The 27,075-nt window shown below is 44.1% G+C and overlaps 2 protein-coding genes across 2 annotated transcripts; one reads left to right on the top strand and one right to left on the bottom strand.

Annotated features, from left to right (window-relative positions):
- Positions 1 to 18,083: 18,083 nt before the first annotated feature.
- Positions 18,084 to 19,116, top strand: LOC136551977 (basic leucine zipper 43-like). The gene has a single exon (XM_066543505.1). It carries the CDS (start codon positions 18,287 to 18,289, stop codon positions 18,851 to 18,853), a length of 567 nt encoding a protein of 188 aa, XP_066399602.1. The 5' UTR covers positions 18,084 to 18,286; the 3' UTR covers positions 18,854 to 19,116.
- A 2,015-nt stretch (positions 19,117 to 21,131) lies between these two features.
- Positions 21,132 to 24,852, bottom strand: LOC136551976 (uncharacterized). The gene is made up of 5 exons (XM_066543504.1): positions 24,666 to 24,852; positions 24,485 to 24,567; positions 23,180 to 23,283; positions 21,646 to 21,700; positions 21,132 to 21,562 (listed from the first exon to the last, which is right to left on the bottom strand). Exons 1-5 carry the CDS (start codon positions 24,786 to 24,788, stop codon positions 21,346 to 21,348), a joined length of 582 nt encoding a protein of 193 aa, XP_066399601.1. The 5' UTR covers positions 24,789 to 24,852; the 3' UTR covers positions 21,132 to 21,345.
- Positions 24,853 to 27,075: the final 2,223 nt, after the last annotated feature.

The raw sequence follows: 27,075 nt of genomic DNA, 5'->3' as shown, positions 1-27,075 counted from the left end.
TGCTTGACCTTAGTAACTTCAATAAAAAATGAGCTTGTGTTGTCCCTTGCATTGCATTCTAATGTAAAACATGTTTAATTTTTAGTAATTCACTTAGCGCTTGTCTAACATGGTTAAGATAACCACCAAAAAGCGTGTAAAAAAGCTTAACCTTGGATCAAACTTGACAAGCAACTAGATTTACTTTCTTGTATTGCATTGCATATGCATGTGTGTTGCTTTGTCAGTTCTTTTCGATTATCTTTTGAGCATCCATTGTGTTCGTCCACAAATAGAGAGAGCATTTGAAGCTCCCAATGGTTGATTTCTCTATTTGTGTGGCCACATGTTGCTCCTCGCCCTTTTGTTGTCTATTTTCCTAAAAAGAATTATAGCCGAAGGCAAATTATTTTAAAAAAAATTGAGGGTTTGAGAGAAGTCTCTCATATCAGTCCCAATTTATGTTTCTTCTTGGTCTTATTGAAATTATGACTCGATTGGGAAAAAGCGACGCGCAGGATCAAAGCAAAATAGCAGCTGAAGAGTGACCGGACGTGGCACCGGACTCTGCTACCAAGCGTCTGGTCAGTACTTCTGAGGAACTGCTGCTGAAGGAGGACCAGATGCTGAACAGTGTTTTCCCAGCATCTGGTGAGACGTGTCTCCATGTCCGGTCATGTGTGTGTTGATTCTCGAGAATGATCGGACTCTGTGGAGCATCCGATCACATGTCATCGGACGCGTCCGATCGCCATTTGGGCAATTCTAGACCTCTCTATACTCGACCAGCGTGTTCGGTCGCTTTCACCAGCTCATCTGATCGCTTCAACTCATGTGGATTAGATCCATTTCCTCTGTAACTGTCACTAGGGGGGCTCATTTATATCACCACATCCACGTCGCCTTGATCTCACCGCGCCTACATCTCTGCTGCCACGCCCATGCCTATGCCTCCACCACTGAGCCCGCATCGTACTGCCCTAGCCGATGCGTCGCCCTCACATCTCTACCAACGCGCTCGCACCTGCGCCTCCATCACCAGAGTCTCCTCCTTGCCTCAACTCATCGGTGTCTTGGCTCCCTCTGGTGACCTCACGCGTCCTTTTCTTGGTGTCTCGTGCTCGCGCTCTGGTGATTCTCTTAGTCAGCTAACCATTCCTTCAGGTGCTCCACCTTGACATCCAACACCGTGCTCTGGCATTTCTATGACCTGCAGCGCCCCTATCTTGTTCTAGATGCCTTGATTTAGGGTGCCCCTGCATTTGTAAGTGACTTACCTTTTCATAGGGATTCTTCTTGTTCTAAGGTAGTAAGCCAAATTCATTCTATTCGTACCTCACTGATTCATTTAATTTTAAAAAAATTGAGGGTTTGAGAGAAGTCTCTCATATCAGTCCCAATTTATGTTTCTTCTTGGTCTTATTGAAATTATGACTCGATTGGGAAAAAGCGACGCGCAGGATCAAAGCAAAATAGCAGCTGAAGAGTGACCGGACGTGGCACCGGACTCTGCTACCAAGCGTCTGGTCAGTACTTCTGAGGAACTGCTGCTGAAGGAGGACTAGATGCTGAACAGTGTTTGCCCAGCATCCGGTGAGACGTGTCTCCATGTCCGGTCATGTGCATGTTGATTCTCGAGAATGATCGGGCTCTATGGAGCATCCGATCACATGTCATCGGACGCGTCCGATCGCCATTTAGGCAATTCTAGACCTCTCTATACTCGACCAGCGTGTTCGGTCGCTTTCACCAGCTCATCCGATCGCTTCAACTCATGTGGATTAGATCCATTTCCTCTGTAACTGTCACTAGGGGGCCTCATTTATATCACCACGTCCATGTCGCCTTGATCTCACCGTGCCTACATCTCTGCTGCCACGCCCATGCCTACACCTCCACCACCGAGCCCGCATCGTACTGCCCTAGCCGATGCGTCGCCCTCACATCTCTACCAACGCGCTCGCGCCTGCACCTCCATCACCAGAGTCTCCTCCTCGCCTCAACTCATCGGTGTCTCGGCTCCCTCTAGTGACCTCACGCGTCCTTTTCTCGGTGTCCTGTGCTCGCGCTCTGGTGATTCTCTTAGTCAGCTAACCATTCCTTCAGGTGCTCCACCTTGACATCCAACGCCATGCTCTGGCATTTCTATGACCTGCAGCGCCCCTATCTTGTTCTAGATGCCTTGATTTGGGGTGCCCCTGCATTTGTAAGTGACTTACCTTGTCATATGGATTCTTCTTGTTCTAAGGTAGTAAGCCAAATTCATTCTATTCGTACCTCACTGCTTGCTTCTGATTAGGATCTCGCTCATCTCTAGAATATAATGTGATGCTTATATGTATTCCATTTGTTTCTATCCATGCAGCGAGACGGTTCATTTGAGGTTACTTAGCAGCTGCCAGTGGTAGTTGAACCCGGGGCCAAGCCCGCAAGTATGGAACAGAGGCCAAGCCTCTTGAGTGTTAGTGGTTCTTGTCAGCTTTAGAGATGGCATATTGCAAGAATGTCGGGGGTGGTCCTGGTGATGAGGATCCAAGGCCATCGCCTCGCCTGACTACTCAGTAAAAAGGAAAGGCGAAAAAGACTACAAAGAAGAAGTGCAAGTTTGATGATGTTGAGGCAGAGAGGGCAGCAACAGTGGCAGCCGCCACAGAGCGAGCCGAGAGAGGTGGATCTGGCAGTGGCATTTGCATAGACGATCAGTTGTCACCAGCTCAGAGGGCCGCCATTGAGAGGATTGAGGCTAGTCTTGGTAGTCCACCTTGGACTATCATGCTTAGAGGACTACGTGTCTCTTTAGAGGACGCTCCAGAGGTCTCTCATGCAGAGGAGAGTCATACTCATGGGGTGACTGAGCAGCAGACATAGTCAGTAGAGCAGATAGAGGACACTCAATAGGGAGAGCAGGTTGAGGAGGCAGAGCAGGTAGCACAGCCACAGCTTTGATGCTCTAGTCGCACATGCACTCAGGTGTCACCAAGGCCTCAAACACAGAGGTGGGGCTCTCATCCACCTCCTAGACCATAGGGTCTGCCTCCCATGGTACACCTTGACCTGAGGGTAGCCACAGCCAGACAGGTGCAGCAGCTACGATTCGTATAGTTTGAGGATTAGTTTCTGTTGAGGCGAGATGAGCGTGCCTTAGAGCACTTCTACATTGTGTTGCAGGAGGACTTCTATAGTGCATATCTCAATAGCGGTGTTGCCTTTAGATCTTAGCAGGTCTGCTCCATAAACTCTCTAGTTGTAGCTATAGGCAAGCAGATCCATCCTCATCTTTCTTATTAGCCAGGCTTGTCAGATCTCCTTGGATGGACTAGTCTGTATGTTCCATCTTGGGTCCATGAGTTCTACTCCTCCTTGTGGATTAACCTGAGTCACAGGTTTATTCACTTTGCTTTCTAAGGGCGTGACTATAGGATCTAGAGCTCGAGGGTCAGAGAGATACTAAGGATTCTAGAGTCACCTATTCATCTTCACAAGGTATGCTATGGATAGACAGAGCCTCTAAGACACCCTCATGGCGGACTTGTGCCACCTACAGATCTTATCAAACCATGCTTCCCAGAGCTGTTTGGCGAGGGGTTGAGCAGGACACCATGTGACCTTACACCTATAGCTCGGCTCCTTGATGCTATTATAAGGAGGACTCTGCTCCTAAGGATGGGCTATCATGAGGGCCTAACTCAAATTCAGTTGTAGCTAGTGCATTACCTGGTGTCTTAGACTGTCTTCGATATTTGGGATGTGATGCTTTCAGATATGGAGCACACTAGTAGAGGGCTTCAGAGGTCACCGTCAGCTATCTTATGCTCGTTGGATCACTTTCCTACTCTAAAAGGTAGTTCCACACAAGTCCCCAGAGACAATGGCAGAGTGGACAGGTGCTACCACTAAGTTTCCACAGTATGACATGAGCCAGATGCTATGTCTATAAGGAAAATGGACCCTAGGCCCATTTACTTTGGATTTTGGTGTTTGATGACTAACACAACCAAATTGGACTAATGAATTTACAAGTAATTGTTTTGTAGTTCAATAGGGTGCAAACGTGACTTGGATAAAGGCGACATGATGATCGGATGATAAACACCTTAAGCAAGACCCTAGAAGCACAAGAGAGGATCCAAGATATCAAGCAAAGTCCAAGCATAAAGATAGGAACCAAGTCAGACACAAGATCACGAAGAAACAAGCTCCATAGAGGTGACTGGATGCGGCCCTATGAGAACCAGACGTGTCCGATCAGTTGCTCGGCAACAGTAGGCATCAGTAGCAGTGACCGAATGCTGAGCGAGGCAGTGACTAGACACATGGACTTCACTATTCATCATCACGGCAACAACTCAGTGAGGATCAGACACAGCGGCACTGGATGATAGATGCACAAAGTGCAGCGTCTGATCATGTCCAGAGAGGTTCTAGAGCGACGCAAATCTGACCGGACACGTCCAGTCGATGATGACCGGACTCGGCAATGCATCCGATCTCTATGTGTGCGCTCAATGGTCGGGATGACCCAACACGTCCGGTCAGGACGACAGCAGTGTTTGGTCAGTAGCAGAAAGCTGGGTTTCACCTCCAATGGCTACTTTCTCTATGTGGCTTATAAATAGAGCCCCCAACTAGCCGTTTGAGAGGTGGAGAGCTAAGAAAACATACCAAGGGTGTTGATACACCAATTTAGTGATCTCCACTTACATAGTGCTTAGTGATTCATTAGGTGATTAGCGTAGGTGCTTTGCGAAGTGCTTAGGTTGATTAGACCATCGCTTATGCGCTTGCTCTAGGTTTAGGCCTAGTGTTTAGTGAGGTTTGCACACCTCTTATCACTCGGTGCTTGCGCGACCATTGTTGTACATCGAAGGGGCTTGTAGTCTTATGAGATCACACCAACCGCGTTTGTGGTGTGGCCGCCACCGTGTACCAAAGGGAATAAGGCCCGCGGTGATTCGGTCGGAAGCTTGATAGTGAAGACGGTGGGGAGCAGTCCGAGAGAGGCTTACCAAAAGGCACACCGGAGACCCACTTGCGCGTGGGGAAGGCCCAGGGCTATCCACGGAGTTACCCAACTAGGAGCTTGGCCCTTACGAGGGATTCCTTGCGAGGGGCTCCAACGAGGACTAGGGAACAAGGCTCGCAGTGATTTGGTCAGAAGCTTGATAGTGAAGACGGCGGGGAGCGGTCTAGGAGAGGCTTGCCGAAAGGCACATCGGAGACCCACTTGCACGTGGGGAAGGCCTAGGGCTATCTATGGAGTTACCTGACTAAGAGCTTAGCCCTTGCGAGGGATTCCTTGCGAGGGGCTCCAACAAGGACTAGAGGGATGCTTGAGCGCTTCTTGATACCTTGGTAAAAATATCGGAATCGTCGATGGGAGTTTGCATCTCTACCTCATCTTTACCTTCCTCATTCACATTGCTACCTTGGTTGATTGCTTTACTTTTCTAGCTTAGTTGATAGGATTGAAACCTAGGTTGCATAACTCTTTTTCGGTAGAGATAGCAACACACCTAGCAAAATTGTAGTTGCACATCTAGATAGATTACTTTCTTGCATAGGTTTTGACTAGGTGAAATTAGAGGCCATAGTTTAGAGTTAGAATTTTAAGTTGCCTAATTCACCCCCCCCCCTCTTAGGCGTCATGGTCCCTTACAAGTGGTATCAGAGTCAGTTGGCTCAATTTGGACCTTTGGCTTCATCGTCGTTGAGTCGACACTATTTAGAGTGGTTGGGATGGATATCTCTAGGCCTTTGTACTTTGACGGCACTAACTTCCCCTACTATAAACCTAGAATGGCTTGTCACCTTAGGGCGGTAGATTTGGGTGTTTGGAGAGTCACTCATGATGGGATGAAACCCATTAAGAATCCCGATAAACCCACAAAGAGTGAAGAAAAAGAAATTTATTTCAATGCTAGAGCTAAAAATTGCTTATTTGAATCTTTTAGCATGGATGTGTTTAACCAAGTGTTCACTTTAAATATGACACATGAAATTTGATTAAAACTCCAAGAGCTCCATGACGGCACAACTAATGTCCCTGAGCAAAAACATTGTCTAGCTAAACAAAATTATGATTCCTTTAAATTGAATGATGATGAGCTTCTTCGTGATATGTATTCTCATTTGAATCTAATTATCAATGAGCTCCATTCAATAGGATTATTGAAGCTAGATGATGTGAACATCATGAGGAAGATCATCTCTATGCTACCACAAAAGAAATATGCAAGCATCATCACCATTCTTCACAACATGGAGGACTTGAGCACCATGACCCCGGTCATAGTCATTGGCAAGATAGTGGCATTTGAAATGTCATGGAAGATGGGTCAAGAAGAAGCCTCATCATCAAGCAGAGGCAAAGCTCCCGCATGTAGTGAGAAAAAGAAGATGAAAGACAAACAAGTTGAGACAAGCTCAAGCTCAAGCTCCTCAAGTGAAGATGAAGAAGAAGATGAGGATGATGATGATGATGATGATTCAAGTGATGATGATCAATCTTCCACCTCCACCTCCGACCTTAATGAAGAATCAATCAAACTTATCAACAAGGTGGAGAATATGATCCAAAGGCTCAATGTCAAGGGTGTGTCCATCAAAATTCAAGATTTCATCTTCATCAATCAAAGAAATGAGCAAAGAAAGAAAGAATGATATGGATACAGCGAGTTGGGACACTTTTTGAAAGTTTATCCAAACAAGCCCACACCCAAGACAAAGAAGAAGGCGTGCAAGGACAAACCCCTCACATTAATAAGGTCATGGGATGATTCTTCAAGTAAAGAAGAAGACCATCACAAGAGGTGAGGCCACAAGCACTCATCATCAAGCTCTTCTCATGTGTGCCTTATGGCATGAGGTAACGAAAGCTCATCCTCTAGTGAGAGTGATAGTGATGATGAAATGCCTTCTCTTAATGAACTTGTGCAAGAAAATCTTAAATATGCTAAGGCATGTACTAGCCAACAAAAGAAGCTAAAAATGTTGCAAGAAAAGCTAGATAGTTCACAAGAAGCAAATAAAACCTTGCTTGAACAATATGTGACATTTGCTAATCTCAATATTGAACTATCTACTAAAATTAAGCAACTTGAGGCTAGTGCAACAACAAATGCATGCATAATCAATGATGAGCAACTTGTAAAGAAAAATTAAAAATTAAAAAGAAAAGTTAGCTAGCTCACAAGATGATTATAAAAGTTTGCTTGCTAAAATGGAAACCATATGCAAACATTGTGATGAGCTAACTAATAAAGTTGCTAATCTTGAAGCCGTCGGTACAACCCTCACCAAGGCATCTAAAAGGAAAAGTTCTATCTTTGGCATGCCTAAAAAGGATGCTTCTACTTCTTGCAATAATTTATGTTTAGACTCACCCTTGTGCAACCAAGTTTGTGTTGAGAAAGTTATTGTAGATACATGCACACAAGAGGTCACAATGGAGAATGAGCAACTCAAGCAAGAAGTGGCTCACCTTACCAAGGACTTGACTCAAGTAAAAGGCAAAATGGAGCAAGCCCAACATCATCAAGATAACACCGTTAAGGGAGTGAAGAAGCTTGATGAAGGACAAACCATGGTTTGCCATGTGTGCCACAAGGAAGGCCACAAGTCCTATGAGTGCAAGGTGAAGAATGGGAGAGGAGCTAAGAAGAAAGAGACAAATAAAAAGGAAACAAACAAGCTCTCCAACACCTACACCAACAAGGTGGACAAAAAGGCCTCCACACCTTATCTCTTGAAGAAGAAGAAAAATGACAAGGTGGTGGCCATCAAGGTGAACAAGCAAGCCAACAATGGGGCCAAACGCATTTGGGTGCCAAAGGAGATCATTTCCAATATGAAGAGCGCCAAGAAGGTTTGGATCCCGAAAGGGAAGTGAGAAGTCCGATGGACTTCGAGGAATTTGGAGACTTGGCAAAGTATGGGTGCATTTCATGGGGTGCATCATTATGGACAAGGTAATTGTCAAGTTAGTTAGTGAATACTATGGACCCAAATTCCTCTTCCCATGTTATGTAACTAGATTTAATTTCTTGCAATTTCAATTAGCATCTAGTTCCTTTTCATGCCTAGGTTTGTATTTGCATGTTTAATCTTTTGTCTTACATACACTAGGTATATCTTATGGTAGGCTTGCTCGGTTTCACTCTTAACCCTTGGAGCAAACCTACATGGTTTAAATTGTTTAGGAGCATGGCACATAGCTTGTTTTACAATTGTTCATCTAATATGTGCCAAAGTCCAAATTGTAGATAATTTCTCCTAAATATCACCTTCAAAAATGATTCTCACATTCATGTGATGTCATTTTTCAAGTGGTATTTTTTATTTTAAAATCAATGTGCATGTCTCCTACAAGTATTCCATACTTGTGTGCATAAATTTAGGGGGGTTACTCTACAAGTTGGATCTCTATAAGTATTTCAAAATGATTCTACAAGTATTCCATACTCGGTAGTACGTTCGATCTCTACGTGCATGCTCAACGGTCGGGATGACCAGACACGTCCGGTCAGGACGACAACAGTGTCCGGTCAGTAGCAGAAAGCTAGATTTTGCCTCCAACAGCTACTTTCTCTATGTGGCTTATAAATAGACCCCCAACCAGCCATTTAAGAGGTGGAGAGCTGAGGAAACATACCAAGGGTGTTGATACACCATTTTAGTGATCTCCACTTGCATAGTGCTTAGTAATTCATTAGGTGATTAGCGTAGGTGCTTTGCGAAGTGCTTACGTTGATTAGACCACCGCTTATGCGCTTGCTCGAGGTTTAGGCCTAGTGTTTAGTGAGGTTTGCACACCTCTTATCACTCGGTGCTTGCACGCACCATTGTTGTACATTGGAGGGGCTTGTAGTCTTACGAGATCAAACCAACCACGTTTGTGGTGTGGCCGCCACCGTGTACCAAAGGGAACAAGGCTCACGGCGATTTGGCCGAAAGCTTGATAGTAAAGACGGTGGGGAGCGGTTTGGGAGAGGCTTGCCGAAAGGCACATTGGAGACCCACTTGCACGTGGGGAAGGCCTAGGGCTATCTATGTAGTTACCTAACCAGGAGCTTAGCCCTTGCGAGGGATTCCTTGTGAGGGGCTCCAACGAGGACTAGGGGGAAGCTTGAGCGCTTCTCGATACCTCAGTAAAAATACCAGAATCGTCGACGGGAGTTTGCATCTCTACCTCATCTTTACCTTCCATATTCACATTGCTACCTTGGTTGATTGATTTACTTTCCTAGCTTAGTTGATAGGATTGAAACCTAGGTTGCATAACTCTTTTGCGGTAGAGATAGCAACACACCTAGCAAAACCATAGTTGCACATCTATATAGATTACTTTCTTGTATAGGTTTTGACTAGGTGAAATTAGAGGCCATAGTTTAGAGTTAGAATTTTAAGTTGCCTAATTCACCCCCCTCTTAGGTGTCATGGGCCCTTACAACATCACAGTCGTGCGAGGACACCTCGCTAGCCGAGTCGTTGCCCGGAGGTACCAGAGATAGCAGCTCAGTAGGATGAGATCATTAGAGGCATTGTAGAGATAAAGGAGGAGGAGCTAGATGCCTAATAGGAAGATGTGGTCGAGAATGACCCTACTGATAGCTTAGATGATGACTATCAGCCGATTCCATAGAAGGCTCCTCGACCACACAACAGAGAGGCCAGTGGCTCCAGCTCAGCTCCACCATAGCCGTCGCAGACTGACCTAGCACTTCTAGCTGTACTTGAGTAGATGAGGTAGAACCAGGCACACCAGCACAGGAGACCATAGCTGCACTTGCTCAGGTTTAGGCACGACAGGATGAGTTTCAGCGGTAGTAGCAGGCCATGCAGCAGCAGCAGCTTATGATTCAGTAGTAGTTACTTAGCTTCATGCAGCATGTATTCACTTCTATTGAGGTTGCTCCTTAGCAGTCTACACTTCAGATAGGCCAGCCTACCACCACCACTCTAGTGACTCTAGCTATATAGCCTAGTGGGCTTCCGAGTTAGAGACAGTTAGCTCCTTAGTTTGCCTCACCTACAGAGTAGGTGTCTTAGTGGTTTGCTTCACCAGGGATAGCTCAGGGTCTGCACTTTACTCCTATTGTTATGGGCTTCACTCCGACTCAAACTTCTTCGACATTAGTGACAGACACCCTAGTCTCTAGGAGTCTCGGTGCTACCTTCAGTGACCTTACATGGCAACCTACACCTCCAGTGTTCTAAGTCCCTATCCCTACCACAACTGCTCTAGTTATTGGAACTACCAAGATGATTCTGTCGTCTATTGCATCATCCGAGCCACCTCAGACAGTCAATCCTACACTTGAGGCTTCAGCGACAGCGACAGCAACAGCGACAGTGGTAGATGTGGCTCCACTTCCTATAGTGACACCTCTAGAGTCACAGGCCATGCCAGTTACTAAGTAGACCCAGACCGCTTCACCTTCACTTCCAGCGACAAAGGGTCAGACCGCTCAGAGCTCGGGGTTAGAGGGTGATGCAGCTTAGTTCTAGATCTCTCATCGTACCTCAGCGCCCGACTCGACTGCTCCTGTCTCACCGTCCGACCCTTAGGTTTTGGTGCTTGTCACCAAAGGGGGAGAGGGAGCGAGTATGTTAGATCTAGGGGGAGCGTGTGAGATGGTCTCGATTCGTTTCTTTTGGTCTTTTGTGTGTGTTACTTTGTGCATTCATGTGATGGTGAGACTTATGTGACTTGGGTGCTCTCTGCATTGATATATATATATGTATGTATATATATATATGTCATGTCACTTGGTTATGCTCATTTGCTATGCTTCCGTGTTTTACTCCGTTTCAAATGAGCTTTACTTCATGTACTCATGCTTAATTCATATCTTTTGAGTACACAATGTTGGCTTGGGTCATACAAGCATGCCTAACTCCTTTGTTCTTATTGTCAAATGCTTATATGAACCAAGCATGTTGAAAACCTCACTCACCTCTTTTACATACTCGAGGTTGTGTTGTTATCAATCACCAAAAAGGGGGAGATTGAAAGCATCTAGGCCCCTAGTTGGGTTTCGGTGATTAATGACGACACAAGATTAGTACGACTAATGTGTGTTTTGCAGAGGCAATTTGAGTTAGGTCATGGTAATGGAAATTGATTGGACAATCATGGTTGTCATGCCCCTATCGATGGAAATCGTTTCAGTTTTCAAAGGATGAACGACAAGGTTAAGGACGGACTAGTTCTAAGTGTCGTTTGGCGTTAGAGAGACACTTAGAGTAGTTTAGGACTTTATTTCTCCTTTGGTCGTACTATTAAGGGGGTCTGGACTAGTAGCTTGACCTAGGTGAGTCTAATGGATTAGGTGTGGTGCACACATGTCAAACTTAGCACTAGGTAGCTCAGGAATAACCCTAAGATCGATAGAAGTCAACTTCATACTCGAAGGATTTTGAATTGGAAATGAATGAAGGGCCAAATAACTAACCAGACACTGGTTTGGTTGTGACCGAACGTAGCTTGAAGAGTCCAGTCAGTTCATTTCATCAGCAGCTACAGTCATGTACTGATCGAATATTAAACAGTACATGATCGGATGCTAGGGTGCCTGCGTCCGATCAACATCAAAGAGCATTCGTAGGGGCATTTTGCTGACCGGACATGTCCGGTGGGTGATGACCGGACGCAGGTTAGAGTCCGGCCAGAGCTAACGCCTCTCTCTGACACAGTGACGTGTACTACTGACCGGAGCATCCAGTCACCCCGAAACTTGCTGAGTTGGCCTCCAACCGTTATGTTTTGAATGAGGGGGTATAAATACTTATCCCACTCATTCATGGGAGGTCTCTTGCCCAATTGTTCAGCTATGAAATGCATTTGGAGTTCAAGGGAGAGCAAGATCCTAGTGTGGTGATTGAGAGTTGATAATCCAAGATTAAGGACCTCACTAGTGCATAGGGAGTAGCAAGTGTCCATCCACCTTTCTCATTAGGCTTGTCTTGGTCAAGTGAGAGTTTGTGCTTGTTACTCTTGGTGATCGCCATCACCTAGACGGCTCGGTGGTGGTTGGGAGCTTCGTGATCATCCAGCGGAGCTTGTGGATGACCCAAGTCATGTTGTGAGCGGTTGTGGGTGATTCACCATGACGGAGTGTCAAAGAATCAGCCCATAGAGAGCACTTGATTCTTGCGTGGATCAAAGGGGAGCTACACCTTTTGCGTGGGTGCTCCAACGAGGACTAGTGGGGAGTAGCGACTCTCCGATACCTCAGAAAAACATCGCCGTGTTCCTTTGCCTCTCTTTATTTTGAGCATTTATATTTGAGCAATTCATTTCATACCTTTACATTCCTAGAATTACCATGATAGAGTAGGATTGGAATCTAGGGTGTAAAACTTTTGTACGGCAGAACAATAGAAACACATTCTAGACACAAGGGGTGAAATGGGCTAAGTGTAGGGCTTAATTATTACAAAAAAATCAAATTAGCCCAATTCACCCCCCCCCCCTCTTGGGCATCTTGATCCTTTCACCCTGGCCATGTGCGCCCGCACCGCGTGGCGGCGCTCCGAGCTGGTCACCGATGCGTCACCACGTCGCCAACGAGTTCTCTGGCCAAAATAATGCAAGCACCTGATAGAGAGAGTTAAGGCGAGTTTGAGGATACGAGCAATTGAACCGCTACCAACCCCTTGGGCCTTACCCCCAAATCTACCGACTCGACGACGCGCGTGGCCAGCGGTGAGCAAAACACCGATTTGTCGGTCGGCAGTGCTCGATCGGGCTTGAGGAGGATAGGGTGCCTAATTAACTTCCTATCCTACTCACGGCACGAGGAATTGGACTGGGAGCCTGAGCTAGGGATTTAGAAGGGAATGGTGCGCTACCGCTGCAACATCGTGGCCCACGCTCTCGATTTAACGCAGACCGGTCAAGACATGACGAGGGCATAGCCATGTGGGGACATGACTGTGGAGGCTTAGACACGTCAGTGAGTGAGGGGATATGATAGAAACGGCACAAGCAAGAGCGCCAGGCACAGCGTGCCAAGGCAACAACGGCGCTTGGGCGGCAGGACAGTGGGGTGAGACCGCAGCGCTACGAGACAGCCAAGGCAGGTAGTAACTCGGCGGGTAGGTGAATTGAGCGGCGAGACGAGCGCCACGACAGCCAGATGGCGACTGTCGTGGCATCGGCTTGGCCCCGCGCACGGCTAGGCCAGCAGCGTGCACGCGGCAGAGACAGTGCCATCGGACAGGGCCAGGCAGCGGCGCAGGATTGCAAAGAGCGCAGATGCGACGGCGACGCGACGGCGCCGGTAGTAGGGACAAGCCCACGCGTGTGATGGCGAGAAGGACAGCAGCAGCAGCACAGCGCGAGGCGGGAAGGGCGACAGCGGGGGCAGTAGCGCGACAGCGAGGTGAGGCAGCAGCGCGACGGCCAGCAGCTGCAGGGCAATGATAGCGGCCCGCTGGGAACTGCCACGGCCAACCCATGGCAATATAGGCCGACCGGGCTCGGCACCGCAGCGCGCGGAACGTGGCTAGCCGCGCGACGCCAAGCGGCCGCTCGAGGTGACCGTGCGCAAGGGCTAGACATATGACATGCACCAATTTTAAAGCACGTCTAAAAACTAACCTAACACAGTTGAAGCTAAACTACCTCGACCATGCTAACGAGGGTGCATCAGTCTACCATAAGGAGCAAAAACGCAACATTGACCTTTAGCTAGATTTTTCAGAATTAATTCACCAACATGGTATTGTCACACTGTTTTCAAACTTAAAATTTCTTCCAAGTCTTGAGCTGAATATGACTTCAAGTTCCATTTCCAAGCCATTAGAAATACTAGCTAGTCATATTATTTTTCTACAGCAAGAGTTGCATTGTTATCTACAAAGTTTGTACTGCAAACCTTATTAGGTGTCACACACATGTTCTATAATACTTTTGCTCAATAAAAATTGGTTTTCCACCCTACTTGACATAACATGAGTTATTGAATAAATTTCTATTTAACATTTTTATTGGTTATTTTAGGCTACAAGAAATTTATCAACACCTTCTATCATATGCATTATTACATAAACATGATGCTCATGACATGATTTAATAGTTTGTTTAGGGCGCAACACAGAGGGTGTTACAAAGTTGGCCACTTGTTTTTTTTTATAAAATAGTCTAGATCCAATGGCTATAGTGGGCGACCATGATTAGAGTCAACCGAATTAAAGATCACATGCTTATAATTATTGTGAGAATTTATAGGAGCTGTCTTTTTTTAGTGTGTCTCATAATGATACGATCTCGTTTAGGCCTTTAATTCGTAACAGTGAGGTGCACATTAAGCTTGCCTAAATTTTGTGAATTAATATAGCTAACAGCAATAATAAGGACATTCATTATTGGAACTTTATGTTGTCAGTTGAACAGCAAACCTCATTTTCATGAACAAAGAACCATTCTTTTCTTTTCCAAAACTGAATAATTTTCCTTTCAAAGAGAGGGAAACCAAAGTAGCAGCTTTCTTTAGAGAAATGGAAAGCAGAACTTATCATACAAGATTTTCAACAATGTGGCCCTAACAAGCAGGCAAGGTAGCTAAATGAACTATACAAGAGCGCGTGAGTATACATCACGCGCTCTTGTATAGTTCATTTAGCTCATGTTCAGCTTTGCTCCGAAGGAGATGGTTTGCGATTGTGCTTCCTCAAAGCAAGGTGTATGAGTATACATCAACCATTTTTATCGATTTATAAATCCAAATTTTTAAATATATTGCCACGAAAAAATGAATAAGAATAGAAAAACATCAGAAATGATCCTCAACTTAAATTCCTCTATGCGAATGAATGAATTGCTTCATAATTCGTCGTTGTGATTTTCTACCAAGAGGTAACAAATTAAATTCCTCGATTTTTATGGTCTTGGAAGGTACCAAGAGGTGACAAGAAATATATAATTAGAGAGGTAAGGAATTCTCTACCAAGGAAACAAATTTATTAATGCCACACTTTTACGTCCTAAACCATACAAACACACTAAACTCATTGTGCCGGAAAGTGCAATCTCGAGAAGAACATCTAGCTAGCTCAACTCCCTTTTCTTCTCACACAGTCACCGTTAACCTAGACAGTCAGGAGTGAACTCTATCAAATCCCCAGAATTTTGTGGTGAATATCGGAATAAGAAGTTGTTCCATAATCAGAAAGTGATACCTTTCTTATTGTGCTTACCGGCTTGGCCACCACCTTCTTTTCACTTCACTACATTTAAAATGCAAACATAAGCTAACTATCTCCATTTCACGATCTGACTTCCTCCCGAGTCTAATCACGTGAGCTTTTTTATCCGCAAGTTTGCATCTAATTCTTGGAGTACACAACTAGAATCCCATAACATGCGGCTGCTGCTCCCCTGAAATGCCTAGTCAATAGATGAGCCCAGATTTGGCAAGCAAAAACATGAACGATTCGGTCAGGTGTCCTTGCCTCCTCTTACTGAGTCGGGGCACATATTCTACCACTGCCTTGTTGCATCAATGTCAATCAAATACTCAAATGCACAACTTGAATCCTAAGGATTTCATCAGGCCTGAAAGGGAGGACGAAGAGAATAATCCGGGGGGACAAGCCTCCAGCCAAGCACAAGGCCAGAAACATCGACGAAGTTTTTTTTTCCGACCACGTCCCAAGTAGAATCAAGTGAGATTTATTCAGTGATAGCTTGTTGCCACTGAAAAAAAATGAAACAAACTATCTCTGCCCTGCGCTGATTTTTCTGTTGAGCTGCTGATGATACTTGGAACTGCCTAAGAAATGACTTGGATGATGAGAAATGGATTTGAGTTGGAGGTGTCAAGGAAACATACATTCACTGGCGGACTGGCCCTTGCCTTGGTTCTTGACTTTCATCTCCTCAAGTTCCATGGCCACTACACATCACAGATCACACCAAGTACTCTCAACAAGAAAAAGTCGGTCACTGTTCCGGTTCACAAATGTTAGATATGTGAGCCACATGATCGTATGTACACACATATTACTAAAAGAAAAGCTAGCTTGAAAACGAGGTGTTCGACAGGGGCGTCACAATTGGCAAGAAGCAAAGCAGGATAGCAACTGCTTTTTATACGATTTAATATGTTCTTGGTGGTTGCAATTAAGTGTGTGATTCGTGCTGCCACTCTGCCGAGGAAAGGACGCCCAAGCATGCGTCTCAATCGGCAACCCAACCTGTCGCTGCCGCTGGTCGCTGCGCCGAGGGGTTAATCGCCCAAATATTTCCGCGTCGGTCCCTGCTTTTGCAAAAGCATGCGTCCGATGGCGTCAGCCGCGGATCCGCTGCTGCCGCGAATAATGCAACAGTATTCCAGCTCTCTGGACAAAACGGAAATGGAGATGCAGATGCATGCATATCAACAATGCTGAGCTATAGTACTGCTTTGGGCACAGGTTTTGGTAAGTACGTAGCGGATTTTTAGTGACAGTCTAAAGAAGACTATGCTCTGGTTTCTAGAGAAATTCCAGTGCATAAACTACTGGGAATTTCTTCTGTAATTTTTTCCTCCTCTTCCATTTTAACTTTTTTTTTACATCCTGAGCATGGTCTAAACTACAGGGAGCACCTCCTTTCAGCACCTGCACAAGAATCCCCAAATTGTTCGCATCTCTAGCTGTAAAGTTAAAATTCGGCCATTTTCAATTTGACAATCGTTTTTTTCTCTCTCTTAAGTTTATCTCAGCTGACTCCAGCTAATTGACCCAAACCAGGAGCAAACAGTAGCTGCAGCCTGAAACGGCGGAGGCAAAATCATAATCTTGGAGAAAAACAAGGACAAAATCACAAGTGAACTCAAGAGTAGGAGTAAGAACGCAATTGACCCTTCATGTTTCTTGTCTTTCAAACATATGATTTTGTTATATTTCTTTATTCTATAATCTTCTTGCCTAGATATCATCTTTATTGTTGATAAAGGTTTCCCCCACAGTTTCAGTTGATCCTATATTGTTGTCAGATAAAGATATGTAGGGGGCCCTTGCTTCTATTTTCTTTTACCAAAAAAAAAAGAATAAAGGAATGTTTGCAGCACCTCATACTCTGCTTTGGCTACATGGTTCACCTATTTATTTATGGTTGGAATTGTCAATTTGCAATTGCTTTTGCAAGTTGTACCACTTATGGAGGATGAACAATGTCTTAGTCAGAAAGCTGAAAGAATGGTCACAACTCACAAGCCAAGCCAAGCCAAGAAAAATGGGATCAACCCTACGTAGTTGGTTAATCCTCAGCTTATTACATGTGCATCTAGCAATGTTCAAGTATCTTGAAAAGCCATAATATGATATCTTAGATTAATTACTACAGTACCAGCATCCAAATTGCTAAAGGAAAAGAAACTACAATTATTATATACAGTAAAGCGCTACAGTAGTGCAAAAAGGAACGAGGTACACCAATCCATCCATCCTCTTGGCTGTCGAACCCCTATGGTAGTGATATAAGCTCATCACAAGCACTTGCAGCTCTGTGATCAAACTCATGGGTGTCGGACTTGCACGGTGCATACGTACAAGCAGATGTGATAAAAACTATAAACGATACGCATAGCCGATCTGCTTCATAATCTAGCTAGTGGCCTAACAATCTCAACCTGTTTATTCCTACAGTGGCTCTCAGTAGGTAAAGCTACACATCTATCCATACATCCAGCAGGTTCATGCAACTAACTCTTACAACTAGGTAAAGAATTTCTATCAGTAAAGTAATTTGTTGATGACAGAGGCCAAAGGCCAAAGGCCGGGCATCTTGGGGAATGGAGAATACATTACAAGTGAAAGTGAGAGTTTGGCATGCATGAACGCTATCTAGAATAAATTTTACCATTAGACAAGACTACTCACGCAAGTCAAGTTATGGATGCATGCAAGACGGTAAAAGAAAAGGCCAATATTCTCTTGAAAAGTAGTAGGGCAGAGCTAGAGGGGGTAGAAGGTTAAGTGGAATGTCGTTTGGATATTGTTGAGCATGAAAGGCGAAAGGTCGCCCTTCATGAGGCCATGTACCAAATCGACAAAACTAAAGCGACCAAATTCTACCAAAATAATAAAAAAAAAGGAGGAGGCGAGAGAAGGTGGCTTCTCTCTCTAGTTGGGCAAGGCTAGGGGGCAAGCGAAACTACCTTTGGTACGCTATAAAAGGCCCTCACCAACCAAGTACCCCCTCCGCTCACCCATAGCAAAAATCCACCAAGAAGACAGCCACATCGAGATCCCAGCTCGATCTCACCCTCGAAGGTCTCCAGCAGTCTCCACTGAGCAAATAAACGAGTGAAGAAGCAACATGCTGCACCAGCAGCAGCACCATTTCCATGGAGTGGCTAGCCTTCACTGCCTCTCAAATCCGGACCAGGCATTCAACGCTCACTACCACAGCAACATGATCGCCATGCCGCCTACTCCGTTATTCCACCACCTCTCGCCTTCTGCCTTTGAACAACCTATTCACGAAGCACCGGCGGCTGTCGTCGCAGCTGCCGGCAACAGTCCAGCCGGCTCCGGCAGTACCGATGACGCCTACAGCGGCGGTCGCACGGCAATGGCGGAGGCTGAGCGGAGGCGGCGGAGGATGGTCTCCAACCGGGAGTCCGCCAGGAGGTCACGCATGCGCAAGCAGCGGCAGCTCACCGAGCTGTGGGCGCAGGTCGTCCACCTCCGCGGCGCCAACCGCTGCCTCCTCGATGAGCTGAACCACGCAATGAGGGGCTGCAGTGACATGTGCTGCGAGAACACCCGGCTCGAGAAGGAGAAGGCCGATCTCAGTACCAAGCTCGAGCGCCTCACCCAGGCGCAGAACACCGCCACGCCAAGCTCCTCCTCAGAGCCGCAACATGACACCGCTACTAAATAAATTCATTCTTATCTTCACATTTTAGCTACGATGCTTGTTACTATAGTATACTAAATAAAATATGTTTTGAGGTGGATTTATTTGCCTCCTATATGTCTACAGGTATATTCTGACTACCTATTATTGACATCTTTTTGTAAAGGTGGCCAAGACAAATTTTGATCTGGTGTACTAATTAACAAGCTGTTATCCAAAGTAACAACAGCACAAAGATGAAAAAACAAGGAACTGCCCATAAACCAATAAGGAATAAGAAGCTTTATGATTGGTTTCAATTGATGCTTTCCACTGAAAATGATGTGGTGGATGGGATTGGGGGCTGCTGTAAACTCGCTTGCTTCAGTGGTTTTTCAGTATTACTCCCTCAATTCCAAATTATAAGACGTTTTGGCTTTTTAGATACATATTTTTTTAATATGCACTTAAATATACACTATGGCTAGATACATAGTGAAAATCATGTATCTAAAAAAACCAAAACATCTTATAGTTTAGAACAAAGGGTGTATTTGAGAAGTTGTATTTCCATCAAATGAAAAAAAGATTGCTTTGATTCAATCACAGAAAAAAGCAACACAATCAATTCATTCAGATGCTTATTGAATTTAATTCTCTTGAATTAAAAAGACAAATAAATATGTGAACTTGCATTGCATCCTTGATTTAACTTCCAACAGAAATTTGATACATAAAGAAACCATTCTAAGTTGCTTAGGCGTGCTCTTTCAAAATGCCAAATTTGAACATAGGAAATTAAAATCTCACAAGAGCAGGGATGTCAATGGGTCAGGTGTGGTGCGGGTGGAGCAAATACCCGCCCACGACAACACTCGCAAGCTATTGTCACACCCGCCCCCGACACACCCTACTGGTGCAATTTTGCACCCGCACCTACGCCCGCGGGTTTTGAGCACCCGTCGGTTATGTTAATCTCACAAATAATATATCATCATGATTGTATTAATAATTATAGAAAGTTAAAAACAAGAGAAGTTTGTCATCTATATACCACACATCTAGTCAACTACCACATCGGTGCCATGTAATTATACAAGTTTTTGAAATGGACTAAAAATTTAATACTTAGGTGTCGAACATGTTTTTAACAACTTGACATTGATACTTAGTTACATGAGATCAGAAACATGTGCACTAGTTCAAGCACAATTTCAGAAGTGTTGCATCTAATTTTGACTTCACTTGGAAATAATATAATGTAGTATCCAGGCAATAACGTACCAGGTTTGTTATCTTTCCAGTAATGCGGATGTCAAATTAATCTTGATAAAATTGCAAACCAAAGAGACTCTGACACAAGGACGTGTCTGAAATTTGCAACCGGCAATTGAGCCATCAATCAGTGCTGTCTAAAGCTTGTTGTGAGAATGTAAATATAAAATACAAAAAGCATAGACCACTTTGAGTTGCTCACATCACAAGGGCCAACCAGAGTATTTAGAAAGCAAGAGTATTGATAGTTGATACATACTTGCACAGGCGGGCAGGCCACTGACAACAATAAAAAACCTCTGTAGGCTTGGTGATGCAGCTTTCCATACAACAGGACAAGAACCGGAAAGTACTACAGAGAGCCAACATTCAGATAGAAACATCTTACAGTTCAGTAATATGATTCTGTAGATAAGAACATTTTACCCTCCCATAAATTACTGCAGAAGCATTTCCAAACATTCAGCTCTCAATAGCATTGTAAGTCCATTTGCAAGTATATATATATTTTTTAAATGCATTTACCTGTATGTGAGAATGTGTGTACCTGCTATGATGCTGTCAACTCTGAACCTTGAATACTTTGGGTTCTGTCCCTGGAGCTTTAAAAGAAATATATAAGAATATATGGACAGTAATGAGGGCGTACCCAGTGTAGAGAGCTCCCGCTCTGTGCGGAGTCTGGGAAATGGTGTTAGTGGCAAGCCTTACCCTCGCCTGTGCAATGCGAGAAGACTGCGACTCGAACCCAGGACCTTCCGGTCACAGGCAGTAAGACTCTACCGCTTGCACCAGACCCGCCCTTCATGGACAGTAATGAGATGAGAAAAAAATGGTAATCGAAAGAATTACCATGAAGTGTCAACAGCAGGCTATCAGCATGCTCTCTGGAGTTATAAATTGCCATGTGAAAAAAGTTAGCTTCGTATTCTCATCCGCAAGTGTGTCACCGCGACATAAAAAGAAATTAAATCGCATAATGAAATTCAGAGTAATAAAGAAAATTTGGTATTCAGATTTGAGCAACCAATCAATAGTTCAATAGGGATAGTCTATAATACATCAATTTAAATACCAAGTAAACAACAGTATTCCTCGCTACAGATGCTTTCTAGAACAGGTACAACAAACTGAATTTAGAGCAGGTTACAAGCATTTTTGGCATCAATTTGCCTTTCCTGCTAGGTGTATACTTCAGGTTGCTAGCCTCAGGCTACAGAGGAACAGAACATAACCTGATTATCCTACATTAATCCATCAGGTCAATTCTTCTTGGATTGCTGTCTCTTTCCAGGTGTTAGATTGTTTTCTGTGACCAAAGCACTAGCACTATTTTTTGGTGAGGCTTCACCAGCCAAGGGTGGAGAGTTGTTCTTGGCAGAGGAATCTGCTGCTGAAGATGGAGAATTTCCCTTCTCATGGCTGTTCTTGTTGCGGGAAAAATTTTCTGGGTTTGCAAACGATCTTGTACATGGCCACCTATGGGGAAAAAGACATTTAGATGCTTGCTATACTGAAACCTGAGATGGTACTGATAGAGTGATAGCTCACAGGAAATATACCTGCTTGACTGGATTGTTTCACCTCCAACAATGGTTTCTGATTCAAAGATGTTCCCTATTAACAGGACAAGTAGCAGAAAAGCTAGTACTGTTTTAAACTTCTAATCAATCAAAATGAAACTTTGCATCGAGATGCAGGGAATGTCTGACTAGAAAACACTTGTGAAACAAGAGGAATAACCATCAAATAAGGAAACTGTAATAAATAAATCCTCATAAACAGAGATACCAGAAAAAAAACTCAACCGGACTGCCCCCATCGATTTGCTTTGAGAAGAAAACCCAGCCAAACCGGCCGAGAAACCCCCCGAACCCTGCCACTACCCCAGGTCCTCACCACTACAACAGGCTGGTGCTCAGCTATTTTTTGTGGGGAGGCGGAGCAAGTTTTTTTTGGGTGTAAGCCAGGATTTGAACCCTGTCTGGCTGATACCACTACTTGGTGACCAACCACAACAGAGAAATTTAACAATACATCACAGTTGAAATATACACAGTTTTCAGTTATTTACAAAGGCTTCTAGACAATTTGGACAAGCATTGACATGTAAAAGGACCATCTGCAAATTTAGCAGAATCATCCTAGTGACGTCCATCCAGTAAAATCATTTTCACCGCCATTTCCCTTTCTCAGAAAATCCCATTACTCTAGGAGTCCACTAGTGGAAGACAGCAAAGTAAATTGAAATTCAGAAAAGAAAATAGCATCTCATTAGATAACTGTTAACATAAATACATGCATATTGTTCATAGTTTCTAATAGTAGCCCCCATAAGGCCATAAACATAGATTTGTAGTGCTTAGAGATGTTGATCAAATGACTTATCAACACAAAAGGTTCATACACAAATGATAGCCATATATATCATGTCTACTCAATGCTGACTAACAAATAATTTGCATGGTCATGTTTGATGTAACTTTACTATATGAAGTGCAATCTAAGGCTCTAAGCATACACATAAGATATAACAGACACTTAAGTTGTTAATACCTGTCTGACTAGCAGAGGAAGATGCATTAGCAAGTTATTAGTTATTTATTATTAGGCAGCCAAATAACAGATCTAAGGCTAGCTTCAGCTGACACTGAAAAGGGAAAAGCCCATTTTCGAGTTTAGCATCTGAAAAGAGTTGTGATGATCTTAAATTGATTGACATTCTAATTCAGGTAAGCTCAAACAGACCCTAGACTTACATAATTACAGCTATTAAATTACTGATGATTATTAGGTTTAAGGAGTACTCTTTTGTAACAGAGTTATGCCCTAGACTAACATACTGTGACTGATATGTAAGAGAACTTGAGTCATGGATTCCCATCAAAAACAATATGAACAGTGCCACCCTAACTCTCGCTGATAATGTACTCAAAATATATTAGAGAGAAGTATAACACATTTTCACTCAACGGCAGAGCTGCTACAACCAGACAAAATGATCTGATTGTCTGCGATAAAACAAAGAGAAAAATGGCATACAATAGAAATTAGGTGACTCTAGAAAGTTCAAGAGGTTGAAGAGTGCATGAGTACCTCTGTCAAAAGCCTTTTTAGAGAAAAACTTGGCCTTCAGACGGGCTGCAAGGATTGCTTGATATCTATTGATCTTCTGCTCATGCTCTTGGATTACTGCTTCTCTACACATGTTAAACACAACGCACAAAATTTACCGTCAACCTTGATGGCTTCTCAGAGTGACGACATGCAGAATCTAGGTCCAAAGCAAAGGAATACCTCTGCTCTGCCAATCATAGGCCTAACAGGATTAAGATGTTGTAATTTCTACTCCCTCCAATTGCAAGTGTAAGCTATACAATTCAAGGACCAAATAGGTTCTTCAAAATATAAGTGTATTTAATGTGTAAAGAAAAATAATCTAAGGTTTGATATTCTGAACCAAAAGGTAATTAGTCAAACAATTCAGTGTGTAACTTACTACAAAGTCAAAATTGTCCAGATCAGCTTGTCAATCATGGGATTTGGATACATGGTTGATAGAGAGACCAAAACTCTACAAGATAGAAGACGTGACATTACAGATGCAAAGAATCAATGTATAGGGACGAAACCTATGTGTGTTTTTCACTAAGTAGAGAACAGATGTCATCCTTTTTCTTCTTCTTCCAGAGAGAACTAATATGCTGGAACCAGAAAATTAGGAGAAATATGATGTGCAAATGGTAGCCTTCATACCTTGACGCACTTTCTGAAAAAAATATATATTAACTTGATTCTTTTTGCCACTATTTTTACATGATTATCAACAACATATAGCCTAATCATGTTCCCTTCGCATGCCTAACACAGCGTCAAAGATGAAGAGGCACTCGCATGTGCCCCATAGTGGAACCACATCGACCCCACAGGTTTTTGCAAAGTAGCACCTCTTTTGCTGAAATTTGCTTACAAACAAATATGTTAAAGTCCAGAATATCAGTGCTGTTGCGCTGACAGACAGGGCTTTGGTTCTGGCTCCACCACTCCTTGTGCACATGGTAAAACTACAAAAGTGGTGACTGATGAAGTACCCCTGTTATTGGTATATCCGTATATGAGTATATAATAATAACATTAATATACTATGCATTGTAATTGTTGCGGGGCTGCCAGTATTAGGGTAACAGCCCCATCTCATCCATGCACTAGTACCAGACATCTACCTCTGTCGACTATACAAGTATACAGCAGCGTGTTCGCGGATCCCATATAGTCCTATGGGTGCACGCATAAAACAATATAACCGTAAGTGAAGCAGCGTTTCTATCGAGAATCACGCAAGGACAGAGCATGCATTGCGGTAACAGAGAAGCGACGCATGACAAGGGGGATCGCAATTACGAGTCATCGTCCCGCGGCAAGTGGGGCTTGGCATCCTCCTCCTCCTGCTTCGGTACAGCCGCGGCGGCGGCGTTTCCTTCCTCCTGCACGCACCAGTCAGGAGCTCAGCTTGGACCTGCAGAGCCAGAGAAAACGAGCCATCGAGCGTGGGAGAGAATAAAAAATGGGGTTGTGGGGGAACCTTAACCCGGTGCTGCTCCGACGTCGGGGCGGGGGTGGCGGCGGCGGTAGCAGCAGCTGCTGCTGCTTCTGGCGGCGAGACGGGGGCGGCACCGGCGGTGCGCGGCCACGGGGAGGAAGCCATCGGTTGCGCAGTAATACGGAGGCCGGCGCTAAGAAATTTTTGCTGGTGATGAATCGATGGAGAGTGCGAGGGGTGCCTGCGGCTGCCGGTAGACGTCTTTTATTTAGGCGCACATGCTGAGCACAGGATACCCTCGCATCTTGAAACTAAAAATTGAAACCAGATTTAAATTTACGGTCATCCAGAATTTATTTATAGTAACAAGAGAAGGTACATAACTGTATATATATAAATGTTAATGTTAATACTCTTGTAAAGCGTATATATTCCCTTTGTAAATCGTTCTAACTTCTCTAGACATAATATATATCTAGACGTGTCAAGCTATGTACTTAGAAAAATCAGAATACTTTATAATTTAAAAAGGAGGAAAGTAGAATTTTAGTAGTAGTAATAGTATGTTAGCAGTGTAGAATTATAATTTGTAGATCATCATATGATCTAATTCTTGTTGTAGAGACTCAAGTAAAAAAACCATAAATAAAACATATAAATGATCGAGTATATTTTTCTTAAATTTTTGAAAAAAAATATTTTTACATATTGTTTCTCTTAATAACCTAGTGGCTCTTTGGCGTGATGTTCATGAGAGACTCGTTAATGTTTGGTAGGCTTGACGTTCACATGAGTCAGATTCGGTGGCAATTTGAATTGATGCGAAACTTCTAGTAACGTTCATTTGGTTTGGCTCATTAGTTTAGTTTTCTTATTTAAGTGTATATTGTGTGACCTACTTGAAAGTTGGAAATATCATAATAAACAACTTGACTTGGTGGATTTTTATGTTGGCTAAAGAAACATAGGGCTGATAGAATGTTGGTGTAGGTCAAAAAGATATTTCATATATCAAGGACCAAAAGACATGATTTATTGAATAAAATATTTTTGTTCGCTTTAAATTATAAGATGTTTGGTTTTTCTAAATACGTAGGCAAAGCATTAACGCAAAGTAGGCGACACGAGCATCTAAACCTTGGTGGCAAAGTATTCACTAGAGGGGAGCCAAAAGACCACGGCGGCAAAAGCATCTGCCACAGGGACGCGATCTCGACGGCAAAGCATCTATGGAGACCGAAGCATCGCTGGCTAGCAATGCATCCGTCAGTAAATAGACCAATGGTGGTCAAGCATCCGTCGAGAGAGGTTTGTAGTGGCAAAAGCATCCGCCACAAAAAAAAGCTGAATGCCAGCGGCAAAGCATTCGGCAAGACGACCAAAATGATGCTACATTAAGGCCAACCATTATGAAGATGGACGATAAGAGCGCACACAGGCACAACGGGGAGCACCAACGTGGCCAGCGACGCCTCTAGGAAGGAACATGACACCGGGGGTGACATCATTGTCAGCACTGGCTAGCGATCGAGCAAGGCTTTTGCCTAGGAACCATCACCATACAGAGGCCCTGCCCAAGCCACCCATATCCACACAGGAGCCAAACCCCCGTAGGCTAGAGCAGTGATCGTGGAACGGGAACAACGACCGCAACCAATGGATGGAAGGCGTCTGCACGCCTGCCAGACTGCCAGAGACCCTGGGTGGAGCCTAGCCCAAGACGACATTGCCACCCCGCTGCAAGAGCAGCTTACGCCGAGAGGCACCCGCGCACACGCATGCGGAAAGAGTAGTACTACCGCTTCAGGGCACATCGGGAAGGACAGCGGGAGCCCGAAGAAGGACCCGCCATGGGTAAGGCTGGGCAAAATTAACCAGGAGCTGAAAACGAAATCGAAATCGAGTTAACTGAAACTGTGGTTAGCAGTTCGGTTCTCAACTTCTAGGATACGAATCAATTAGTTTGGTTTTAGGTTCGGTTAACCGAAATGACCAAAGAAACTGAATAATATAGGGCCACATTGGTAGAGCTTCATTTCTTAATTCTTCGAAGGAGTAATTCTGGTGGGGAGCAATGGGAGCAGGTGAGAATCAATTCTGAAGTGATTCCTGTGTCAAATGAATGGGGAGCAGCGAGAAGCAGTGGAGAGCGGGTTTTTAGCTCTCAGCTCGTAGTGTAAATGGAGAGTGATTCTGGTCAGCTCCCTGTTGGCGGTCCTTAACGATCAAATCCGGCCGCTAATTATGACTCAAAACAGGAGAAATTAGCATACTTTATATACATATGTCATTACTATTAACAAAGTTCCACATTTATTTGGAAGAATGATGTTTTGCAGGACTTATACACAAATACAGTGGAAAATACATCAAAAGGCGCAATCTAGATTTGTGCAATGGAATAAAGAAGAAGGCCCGCATACCTTGAAGATCCCGACGCCAAACCACCGAG

The sequence above is a fragment of the Miscanthus floridulus genome, chromosome 4 (genome assembly GCF_019320115.1).
Source record: "Miscanthus floridulus cultivar M001 chromosome 4, ASM1932011v1, whole genome shotgun sequence".
In the NCBI taxonomy this organism is placed as follows: domain Eukaryota; kingdom Viridiplantae; phylum Streptophyta; class Magnoliopsida; order Poales; family Poaceae; genus Miscanthus; species Miscanthus floridulus.
The sequence above is the reverse complement of the archived record's forward strand: the minus strand, read 5'-3'. Positions and strand labels throughout refer to the sequence as shown.